This window comes from Crocodylus porosus, unplaced genomic scaffold, assembly GCF_001723895.1.
Source record: "Crocodylus porosus isolate Cpor-Errol unplaced genomic scaffold, CroPor_comp1, whole genome shotgun sequence".
Taxonomy (NCBI): domain Eukaryota; kingdom Metazoa; phylum Chordata; order Crocodylia; family Crocodylidae; genus Crocodylus; species Crocodylus porosus.
In genome coordinates this window covers 9,528,924-9,540,782 of record NW_017728929.1, presented here as the reverse complement: position 1 = coordinate 9,540,782, position 11,859 = coordinate 9,528,924, and the positions used below count along the sequence as shown (strand labels likewise).

Sequence of the window (11,859 nt, the reverse complement as noted above, 5' to 3'; positions counted from 1 at the left end):
GGCCCAGCACTCTTTCCTGCTTATGCAGGGGGTCGGACTCGATGATCTATTGAGGTCCCTTCCGACCCTAGCATCTATGAATCTATGAACTGACATTTAATGTCAGAGGAACCAGTCTGAGCATCTCACCTTTTTGATGTTGGCACCTCCTTTCCCAATGATGTTCTTGTGGAATTGTTTGAAGATGGGGACAGAAATAGAAAAGCTGTTCTCAACCTTCCAAACAGAGAAAAAAGGAATTAGTTAGTTATGGAGATGGAGTTACACTAAACAAGCCTGCCAATGTGTTGAAACTCTTACCCAGGTTAGAGCCTTTTCTTACCCCTTAAATACCTTATGATTTATGAGACTAAGCTCAGAAAAAGTACAGCCACTTAAGAGACTGAAGCCAGCAAGATGGGAAGCCAACTCCTTTCCACTGAATTAACTTGAAGTCTTATTAAAAAATATCAACTACAGTATAGGGGTCCCACTCATCTACTCTCCATGTAGAAGTGCCAGATAGATCAAGTTGGGTCAGTTCTCCATCCCAAAACCACACAAGCCATGAAGGAAAATGACAAAGCTCTCATACCAGGTCTGCCACCATCTTCTGCATGTACTTGGTGCATTTTTCCACCTCGTTCTTGGGCCCTCTGAGTTGAACAATGTCGCTCTTGTGTGCCGGGTCTGGGAAGTTGATGATAACCTGCAAGAGGCAATCACTTCAGGGCAAGATCATGTAATATTCAATACTATCATCAGCAAAGCATATGCTGCAAAATCCAACCCTCATTTGAGGAACCTTCCCCTCAAAAGAGTGTTTTAAGAATTCCCAACAGGGGCCAAGAGTGCCCTGTCCACTTGCTAATAGTCTGTACACCCGGAGTAGCCAGCAAACAATGGCATTACTCAAATGTTAGAAGCATGTTCTCTTGGGACTTTGGGCCAGGGTACCGTGTCATAGCTACAGTATTATTAGAACCCATGAGACTGGGAGTGGGGTGGGCATCACTAAAGCATTGCAGCCAGCTGGAAACTGCAGTCAGTTACCCTAAAACTTAAAACAGAAGAGAAATCCATAAATATTAAGAGGCACCAGGATTCTTGGGGAGCCTCACCTCTGGGAATTTCTCCCGGATTTCTCGGATCCGCTCGCCTTTCTGCCCAATGATGGTTCTGTGGAATTTCTGCTCAATAATTAAGTCCTTGGTACGTTCATTCTCCTGTGAAAATACAGATACCACAAATATTAAACAGCAGAGTCCGTGCCCTTCAATTTTCCCAGTTTGACACCTGACAATTATGGGACAGTAACAGCTCCGAAATAACCAAATCACCTCTGGCAAGCTACAAGTACTGTGCCCTGGAAGTGACTGATAGACAGATGCTCTAAAGCAGGGGTAGGCAACCCCCGGCACAGGTGCCAGAGTGTGGCACTTGAAGGCATTTTGCTTGGCACTCATGCCTAGGGGCGGAAGACAGAATAGGGGTCAGGGCTGTGCTGCTATGACAACTGGGCCACTCACAACTCCCCCACCGTCTGCCCCTTGCACACCAACATTTTACAAGTCAAGGTTTTTGGCACTCTGCCCCAAAACATTGCCAACCCCTGCTCTAAAGCTACAGGCAGGGATCAAGTTTACTCTGCCACTAGGCAGCTGCACAGTACATGGCACACAAGTACTGGCTGGGGTGAAGGCCCTTGTTGCATAAGCATGAGTTAGAAGAACTAGTACAAGAAAGAGCCTTGCCAATGGGATCTCTCAAGGATCAAGCCATGGCATCTTCCTACTCACCATACGTGAGGCAAGTTCCAGCAGCTCTTTCTTGGCCTGTTGGACCCCCTGAGGGTCTCCTTCAATTCGGATCAGGTTGCTCTTCTCATTGTCTGGGGGGATACGCACAGACACCTTGTACTGGTCCTTAATCCTGTTAACTGCAAGGCAAATACTGGGCTGAAGAAACAGATGAGCATATCACAGCTTGTTTGCCAGTCCAGGCCTCATACAAGGACTTGTTTTACAAGGACACCTTGTACCCCAAATTGGCCTCCAAAGAGGCCCCATCTTTTCCACAGAGAAAATAAGCAAATTCAAAGAGGAAAAAAAGGGAAGCAAAAAGCTTGTCCCAGCCTGGAAGGTCAGCAAGAACAGGTCTGTCTGCTGCACAGGAAACTACAAGAGACAGCCTGGTGTCCACAAATCTATGCAATATCTCCAGAATGCAACATCTTTCCATTCTCCATGCCGCCACACCTCTCCCTCCACCTGAATAATCCAGCTATTTAGATAAAATCATGTTGGTTTGTTCTTGAGGAACAAATATGAATTTAGGGGCTAATCTTGGATTCTAACAGATGATTAGCACATTGCATCATTTACAAAGCAACTCAGAAGGAAAGGAAAGATGCTAAAACTTCCCTCTAGTAGAGAGGGAGACTTTATGGGTGTGAAGAGCATCCATGACAACTTGGAATTAAACCAAACAAAAACCACTGCATTGCACATTGTTTTAGTGTCCTTTGAGCTAAGAGCTCTTCTGGTGAGCACCTGTTAAGTGTTAAGCCAATACAGTAATTAGATCACAGAATTCCAGCCACTGTCTAATGAAGGAGACAGACAAATGCAAGGGGCCATAGGACATTTATCAAAAGGCTTCCTACTCACTATTGGCTCCGTTCTTTCCAATGAGGTGTCGGTGGAACTTGTGATCAACACTGATCTCTGCATAATCCATCCGGTTGATCTGCAAAGAATCATGTGATGTTAGTTGGCTAAAGGGTACAAGGCTCTTGCATTTTATGCCCCGAATAGCATCTCATCAGCAATATTGGACTTTAGACACTGCCCCACCCCCCAGTACTCAGTCACTATACTGCCTGCCTTCTGTATCTTCTCAATTCAGGGGTAAAGTTCTTGAGGCTCTATAACGTATACACAAATTTCTGGTCTGTGCTGCTCATTGCTTTCAGCAATTCATTCCTTTACCAGGAACTGTAACATGCCAACTCACCAAATCCTTGACCATGGCCTCAATCTGTTCTTGAGCCACATTAACATCCTCTGTGGGTCCCTCCAAGGTGATTTTATCTTCCCCTTCCGTGAACTCGATGTGAACCTTTGAATAAGGTGAGACCAGACCCCAGTAAGAACTTGTAAGTGCACAACTCAAATCAGCACTGCTGGCAAAGGTTGGCTTTTTCCACTCCTGGTAGGGAGCAAAGCAAACTTGCATGCCATCTTGCTATTTGTCTGAAGGGAAGGTGGCCTGCATCAGAGGTTGCATGACTTAGTGTTTATTCCCAACACTGAAAGCAACTTTACACAACACACCCACCAGCTCTCTCACCCTCTGAAACTCCTGGGTTGCAGCACCATTGAGTATAACCACCACGCTGATGAACGCTTAGTGGCCACGTCTACAATTAATGCGACTGAATAAACTCCAATGCAATTTCAGCCAAAATAAAATAAACCTAATGTCACAGTCTACATGTGAGTTTAAGTACAGCAGTTTACTCCACTGTCAGATAGTACCCGTGTCTGACTAGACTATCTGGCAGCACTGTAAATTAGTCTATACTGGCCCAATTGCTGCACCCATATGGATGGTGACACTTTACTGGGCACTAAATTAGTATTATGTAAACTAGAGGAACAGGACGCAGTCTGGGCCCAGTGGAAGGACCATCTCATCAGGAAGTATGCTGTCTTCCCTAGCCCCATCCATCCCCAAAGGGTGTCCTATAGTAGCTCCAAGACACCCAGAGGCTTTCGGAAGAGGTTAGAAGAAAGCAGCAAGAGCCACTTTGAGGAAAGGCGCTGCAGAATAGAGCAGGGTAAGCAAAGTCAACCCATGCCATCCCTACCTTCGGCATCTGCTGAGTGATTTTGGCCAGGTTTTGTCCTTTCTTTCCAATAATAAAACGGTGAAGCCAAGAAGGGGCAGAAACCGAGGAGACGGTAAAACTGTTAGCCTAGGAAGAACATAGACATTATGATTATGAAGGCCTGCTGTAAACCTGCCCAACGCACTAGGCCTACTTCAGTTTAAACCTCTGCTCTACCCTGCTTGGTACAGGATTCTCAAGCTAACTTTCGCAGGCAAAAGCATGATATATCCAAGGCCTCCTCCTCCAGGTGCTCTAGAATCTGCTCAAATATTTTACCTTTCAGGCAGAATAGGGCAGAAAGTAATTTCGGGGGGGGGGGGGACACGACACGACACGACATAAAGAGGAGACTCTGAAAAGGTGACCTATGCTGTAAGCATTACCTTTGCATAAACTTCAGTCAATGCCTGCCCAAGCTTTTCGGGCTCGCCACGCAGTATCACCGTCTCAGAGCTGCTGTCAGTGGGTGGGATCTCGACCGAGACTCCAGTTTTCTCCAGGATCTCCTGCAGGGAATTCCCCTTGGGGCCGATGACATATTTGTGCTGGGACTTTTTCACCTCCACTGCGATAGTCGTAGTCTTCTTTTTCTGTGGGGGCAGAGGCACTAGGGCATCAATCACAAGGGACAGGGAAGGAAGAGAGAGGAGGGAGGGGAAGCCACCAGATATAGTGAAACTCTTCACCCAGAAAGGACGAAAGTAAGGATGAATAAGATGGTTGTAAGGTAATCCAGGGCAATTTACACTCTTCCACATTTTAAAAAGGTAGGTCTCATAAGGGAAGTCCGATGCTTACAATTCAAATAAAGCATGTGATCTACTATTAGACTAAGCTCTGTGGCGCAGTCCTTCCAGCACAAGCAGGTAGAAGCATTCACATGCTTAGTCCTTTGCACAATGAGGCCCAGATCCCTGATAGTGTCCTCTAGGTGACACCGCAACACAGTAAGTACATGGACTACCATGCTCTAAGCTGATTACAGCCAGGATTTCAGCAAATACAGACTTAGCTAAGGAGAGAGCTGCCCTACACTTCAGAACAGTGCCAGCTAGTAGGAAGTTAGCAGAAGCCAAATTCACTCTTCAGCTGCCCATTACACGTGGAGTTGTGTTAAGCAACTGCCTATTCTAGTCTTCAAGCCACACCTTCAAATGCCTCCTCCTTCCTAGTACTGTGCCTTCCCACTCAGGCCTTTGAGATTAAAACACAACTGAAACAGTTTGTAGTCAGCCGACTCCAGGAAATGTGTTGAGTCAAACATTTGTCACCTTCTCTGGAAATAAGCCTAAGCTACCAAAAGACCCACTCTTCTGTAATAAGAGATGTCAACATAGCTGACGGGATCCAAAAGATGGACTACATTCTGGGAAGGATACAAAAAGGATTGACAGGAGACATTAAGTGGGAAAGATAAGGTTAGGGAACAGGATGCATTTTCTACAGACCACTCATACCTTTTCCTCATAGATCTTCTTCACACGAGCTACAGCTTGGGCCAACTGTTCCTTTTCTCCAGTGAAGACTATCTCCGTCTTGTTGACACTGGGTGGTGGAATGTTGATGCGTGTCCCTGTCTCCTGCATGATCTCGCTCACCAGCTTGTTGTAAGGGCCTGCGATGAAGGGGTGGAACACCTTCTCCACATCCAGTCTCTCCACAGCACGTTTATCCTAGATAGGCCCAAAACAAAAAGGACTGACTCTTTACCCAGGATCTACTCGTGGAGCTCTGTAAAGTATGCTGGAAGGGACTTCTGAGCAAAGACCAAGTTCTCAAAATCAATTCTGTTTCTAACATACTCATCAGTACAAAGCATTCTTGAACTCTCATGCTTACCTGATCTTATGGTACATCCTTTCTCCAACTCCTACAAGACACTACAGATAAAAGTATTAAAAACCTAAATGACTACATCATTATGACCCTCAAGTCCATCAGCCTATATACATCTGGCCAAAGCAAGCCATGACACTCTCAGCAACAGATTTCAGTGTGTTCAGACACCAACCAGAGAGCAACCCTTTACTACAAGTCAGTCTGCAGCTGGATCCATCTGCTATTTGGGCAGTCTAAAAGAAAGAGCTGCATCTGCTGACAGCATACTGGCCCTGACTAGTAAAGAGTATTCTGGAAGGCCTGGAAGAATGGATACAGCAAGTTAAAGCCTGACTGCCAAATGGGAAAATATAGGACAAGAGCTGCTCGTCACTGCTGAGAGGGTCCATCCTTTTCACCAGCAAGACACCCCCCACTCCGAGAATTCCATTATATTCAAGTTGATCAAAAAGAATATCAGGATTTGAGGCAAGCTGGAGGAGGACTATAACATGGAAGGGCAGGCAAACTTCTATGATCAACATTTTGGCAGAAGCACCTTTATGGTAAAATGTGCAAAAGTGATGTTACCCAACATGGGCAGCATTTAAGATAGAGGTGCCACCACCACCCAAATGTGGAAAATATTAAGTGAAATGTTGCCCATCTATTTTTTGTACACCTGGGGGAAAAAAAAAAAAAAAACAAAAAACTCAGGATGAGCGACTTAATACATGTGCGTAGTGAGCACCTTAGGGCTAGGATTCCAGACTCCTAGACCTGAGCTGCAACTGGAACACTGCTTCACCACTACACTACATTCCTTTTGTCCTTGAAGGCCGGTACCTCGCATCGAAGCACATGCCCAGGTATTCAAAATGCAGCAAGGTTCATTACCTGCTCGGCGGAGATTAGCAGGATCTCGTGTCGGGCCTTCTCTATCCCTTCCTTTGTGCCGGTGATCTTGATCTGGTTGCTGGGGTCGTCCGGGCGGGGGATCTGGATTTTGGTTGCAGTTTTGAGCTCCAGGTCCTGCAGCTTCTCGCCATTCTTTCCGATGACAAAGCGATGATGTTCTTTGGGGATGGCAACAGTTGCTGAAGCCTACAAACATAGGAACCAACATCCAAGTGAGACCATCTCTGTCAGAGGCAGGTGAACCAAGGTAGGAGACCTCTCTGCATTACCAGCAACTCTGTCATGCCTTACAACTCAAGATTCTTTCCATGAGACATGGGTCATTAATAGATACACTCTGCACACCCTGCATTAGCAGTGGGAGAGAAGCAAGCTTTCACTTAATAGGGGTGAGCAAACTTAGCAATTGCAAATGCAAGTGATAGACTGAGTGCCTTGGAGTCCCCTCAACACCAGTGGTGAGGTCCCTCCACATGTAGCATAGGCCATAGCAGTGCACTACTGTACTGCAGCTACAATAGGAGAAAAATGCCATGAGGGTAGGCACTTTAAAAGAAAGGCACTTAAAAAAAGCTAAGTGCACACACACCCCTTGGACCTCTGCTCCCACAGCTGTCAAGGACAAGCAGCATGGATTCATGTCCTCTAACAAGCAGAACAATCCTGCCCTGTGGAAAAAGCTTACAAAACAGCTACTAAGTGGTAATCTAGTACTGAACTGGTCTGCATCAGCAGCCTGTTCACAAGGTGGAAAGCACCATTTCCCATCCCAGGCTGAGGCCCTCTCTTCCAGGATCCACTCCGACTCTGCTACTAGTGCTTCTTTTTGTGGCAAGGATCTTTCCTTTCCTTTATAACCCATCATTTTAATTTGAACTCTTGCATGACAGCTTACACCACAAAGAAGCTTTTGATGCTGTGTTTGTATAGCCATGAAACAAATTATAAAGCTTAAAACGAGGTAAAATTGATGTAAAGTCCAAATTAGCTCTCTATTGATAAAGGGCCCAGAATAAGGCAAGACTGTCATATGAATGCACAGCCCTTAAAAGGGACTGTAATGGTGGCTTCCTATGACACTTGCCCAGTATCCCCAAAACCGGTTATTCTATTCCTACTACAATACAGCCTGTGCTGCTTGCTCAAAACACGCCCTAATACACCATTTACACCTTTGTTATCTACCATCTGGCTTGGTGCAGTGTGTGGGTGGACAGGTACCAAGGTCAGGGCATGCATTAATGTCATCTTAACTGGCAACTGCATTTGAGAAATCCTAAATGCATATGGAATTGTGTGGAATACAAAGCAGAAAGATCCCCTTGTTTATAAAATAAATTCTATTCACTTAGACTGATGCAGACACAGCAGTGAAGGGAGGCAGCAAATGTTCCGTTAATATTAGTCTTCCTTTACCAAGATCAAGAATCTCCATTACAAAGAACTTCCCTTACGAGTTAACTGCAGCACACGGAGGACCTTCCACCTCTCTCCTGTTTTTGGGTGTAGAGGTTCAGCCAGTGGCTAGCCCCTCTATGCAACACCAACTTTCTGAAAAGGATATAGTCTCTCCAGGTGCAGGTTCTTACTACAAGACATCTGTCTGCATGACATACTGCAGGATCTAGTCCTGGGAGGAGTCTGCATGCCCTGTAATTAGCTTTGAACCCTATTTTAAGTCTAGTCTGTACTCCAAGTTGCCAATTGTGCACTTTGAAAGATGAGAGGCAAAAGCTGAATTAGTCACCTAACAACAACCCTTCAGTTTATAAGTACACACACCCAAGGGCCTCCAAACATGAGAGGCCATGGGGGACAAGCACAGACCAGAAGGAAACAGTTCAGTGCACTCACCTGGGTCTGGAGTCGAGCGACAATCTCCTTCCGAGCCTTCATGACTGCTTCCAGTTTTCCAGAGACCATGATCGAAAGGCCCTGGTCCTTAGCAAGAGATAGCTCCAAGTGAGCTCCTGTCTTCTGCATGATGTCTAGGCAAATCTTGGCCTGCTCGCCTTCACCAAACTGATTCATGTCCTTGTATTTCCTCTCCTCCAGTGGCACGTGAAACACCTGCTCAGCCAGAGACAGGTAAGGGAAGGGCAGGTTATTCAACACTACCCTAACTGCTTAGTTGCAGCCACATGCCCTCCTCCTAACACAGGGTTATTGCACTGAATCTCCTCCCCCTGTGATAACTGAGCAAGATTCTGGCTGCAAACTGGCTTGGAAGACTAAGCAGAATTGAAGACAGTTCAATCAACTTAGTTCATAGACCTGGGAAATCTCCCATCACAACAGGAGCAACTACTGGACATATCAGCAACAACCCCTGCACCTCACCCCCCTGGAGCTCCTAGCTTAGGACCTGGTCTCAGGGGCTAACACTGAGCGTCTCTCAGAGAAAGGTACAAGACTACTACAACGGGGTCATTGGAGGGTCTATCCCCTTTCCTAACCAAGTCTTGTTCCACTTGTAAGAAACTGGCTCTAGCCATGAACTATCTGGTATTCACTGTGTTAACTATTGGGACTCTGAACGCTCTTGGCAACCCCAAGAATAGACTATGCTGGATTTTGGGTATTTTTGTGAAGGAGCACCAAGTTCCTCTTTTGTTTCAATCCCTCGCTGCATTCACCACCACAAAGGTGTTCTGCGCTCTTTCCTCCACAGGCAGAGCCCTGCAAAACTGCCGACTCAACATGTCCCCATGGAACTCCTCACCCCAAATGCAGGTTACTGAAGGGAAAAACTAGAGACAATACCTCCCTGCCCTCCCTCCAGCATGCTTTGTAGAGAAAATTCTTCAGGAAGGGGAGGTCCAATCTGCTCCTTTATGGGGAAGGGAGCACAAAGTCTGTCTCCACCAACCTGAGTGATGACAGAAGCCTTGATCGGTCGGATTTTGCTCCAGGCACCAGCAGGCTCCTGGGCAGTTTCCAGACATGCTGCTTTCTCGGGGAGTGGAGGGAAGGCTTCCTTGTAAGTTGGAGGATCACTCTCTTCTTCCGAGTTTAAAGCTGTAACTAGCAAAGTAAAAAACAGGCAAATCAGAAAATGATTCCATTGCTAGCACTTCCCCCATTCGTACTTACTGTAAACATCTATTTAGCAGAGACAGCTAATTAGGACAAAGGGCACACAGGCTGCGTACTATTACAGCTCATCTCAGCAGTGATTAACAAGTCTGCTAAACAGATAACCAACCTCAACTCTCACTGTGCTAACTAGAACAGCAAGACAGTCCTAGCCTACCCTAGGACAAACAAGACAGTAGGCAAGTCCAAACATTAAACAAGCACAGCCAAGCATGATGGCATCAAAACAACAAGTAATGCCAGTTTTGGGGATGGAGTAGTTGGGAGATCACCCAAATGGAAAGAAAGAAAAGTGAAAGGGGAGAGTGAGACCAGAAGAAAAGAAATACTCCTGGAAGGAGGGGTGGGGTAGCAGTACACAGCTGAAGAGCAAAATCCAATAAAATCCTGGATGCTGTGATTTAACATCAGTCTTGTCTTGATGCAACAAAACCTGAAATTTGATTCAGTGTCAAAACAGGAAGTTCTAGGCATCCTGGACTGAAATCAAGCCTTGATATAGATATATGTAATGCCACTAAAGCTAGTGAACTGCCCTACAAGCCGAGAAAGATAGAAACAGATTCCTTCAGTAGCTTCTTTCGTGTACCTCTGGCCCTTTCCACAAGCCCTTGGGCAAGCTTGGGAGGGAATTCATTCTCCTGTGCCTGGTTCTCTTACTAAGAGTAAGTACCCTCAGAGCACTGCACGGTGCTCTTTCAGCTCTAGCCTGTCCTACAGGATGCACCAGTCATGTCTGTCATCTGTAGACAAGGATCCTTTGCAGAAGACATGGGCCCAATTGTCAGTGGTTTCACACCTTGCTCAGTCATTTTTTACCTCTACCAGATGAGCATTAAACATTGGATTTTCATTGCTGGTGGGAGGACTTGTTCTTACAGACCATCACTATTCAAAAGAGACCTTGTCTTTTGCCTCCCACAAGGAGCACAACAGTTCTGAGGTAATTTTAAGACAGCAGGAGACCTAGTCTATGGCAGGCAATTGGCTGTGGAGGGATTAGGTAGGCAAAGGTTTCAAGGAAGTCTCCCAATGCCATCTTACCTTTCACCTGCTGCTGCGCCAGGCCGCTGCGGTGTTCAGCGAAGCTCTCCTGGGTCAAAACTGCCACCGAGCTCATTGTCGATTTCCCACCCACGCACAATCCGGGTATGCCACTGTCAGAGAGAAGATGCACTGAGGTCACCAGCAGAGATGTGGAAAGGGCGAACCTCTCTATATAGACTGATTTTAGAGCTGAATTTGGAATGGAGGATACTCTGTTCACTCAAGAGCCTCCTAACTAGTAAAACATCCACCTTCCAAGAATTAAAAAAGTAGTATTTAAGTGAATGGAAATTTTTGTCTCTAAACGAGAAGAGGCAGACTGATATAGAATCAGTCCCAACAGGGGACTGCAACTATTTCCTTTCATAGCTCTTGCCTATTTGCCAAGGAAGCCAGTTGTGCAGCAAAAAGACAGCACAGGTGCTGAGGAATGCTCTGCATCTTGCCACATCCCCACTTTTTAATCTCACAGGTTCTTGCTCTCCTGCTTTCTGGGCCTGGAGTGCTCTTGCAGCACAAGGAGTGCCAGACTTAGCTGGTAGCACTGCTCTGTTCCTGGCACCCCGTGTCCTTTCTCCTGGTTGGTGGCAACTCCACCTCACCTCTAGTTTGCAATGGAAGAATAACTGTGGTCAACATTGCTGGGAGTTATATATGCCTTGCTCAAGGACAATCAAGATGCTGAGTTATGAAGAAGTGCCTCTCCCAGCATCGACCTGAACGCTGCTTAAAAGGGAGCACAAGGTCTAAGTTCTGGGTAACCATATAAGTCCCAGTTTGGCTGGACTAGTCCTAGTTTTCATAGGCTGGTCCTAGTTGATTGGTCAAAACTTAAAACAGAAGTCCTGGAATTGCAGGGGCACACTGCAACAGGGAGGAGGAGCAGCATGGTGCACCAAGCAGCTCCTCGTCCCCACCAGACTGCACCCACACCCCTGGCCATTGGTCTCTACCAGTGCCTGCAGCAGCACCACTGTTGGGACTGTGGGCAGTAGCAGGAGTGTCCCAGATACCTTGTATTTCCTTATGGTCACCCTAACTAAGCCCATTCAAAATCCAGGTTCCCCATGCAGTCCAGTAACAGAACATAGTAACCCCAGCTGTGT

At 46.3% G+C, this 11,859-nt stretch overlaps 1 protein-coding gene across 2 annotated transcripts in view; it reads right to left on the bottom strand.

The window, feature by feature from the left end:
- The window catches only part of HDLBP (high density lipoprotein binding protein), a 44,148-nt gene that overhangs the window by 14,083 nt on the left and 18,206 nt on the right, over positions 1-11,859 (bottom strand). For both annotated transcript variants that reach the window (XM_019543017.1, XM_019543018.1), the window contains exons 3-15: positions 10,751-10,863; positions 9,480-9,634; positions 8,465-8,680; positions 6,590-6,796; positions 5,332-5,547; positions 4,258-4,464; positions 3,851-3,958; positions 2,995-3,099; positions 2,649-2,727; positions 1,779-1,918; positions 1,101-1,205; positions 575-688; positions 130-216 (exon numbers count right to left, since the gene is read on the bottom strand). In XM_019543017.1, coding sequence (XP_019398562.1) covers positions 130-216; positions 575-688; positions 1,101-1,205; positions 1,779-1,918; positions 2,649-2,727; positions 2,995-3,099; positions 3,851-3,958; positions 4,258-4,464; positions 5,332-5,547; positions 6,590-6,796; positions 8,465-8,680; positions 9,480-9,634; positions 10,751-10,826 — 1,815 coding nt within the window. In that variant the 5' untranslated portion in view covers positions 10,827-10,863. The remainder of the gene's footprint in view (positions 1-129; positions 217-574; positions 689-1,100; positions 1,206-1,778; positions 1,919-2,648; positions 2,728-2,994; positions 3,100-3,850; positions 3,959-4,257; positions 4,465-5,331; positions 5,548-6,589; positions 6,797-8,464; positions 8,681-9,479; positions 9,635-10,750; positions 10,864-11,859) is intronic.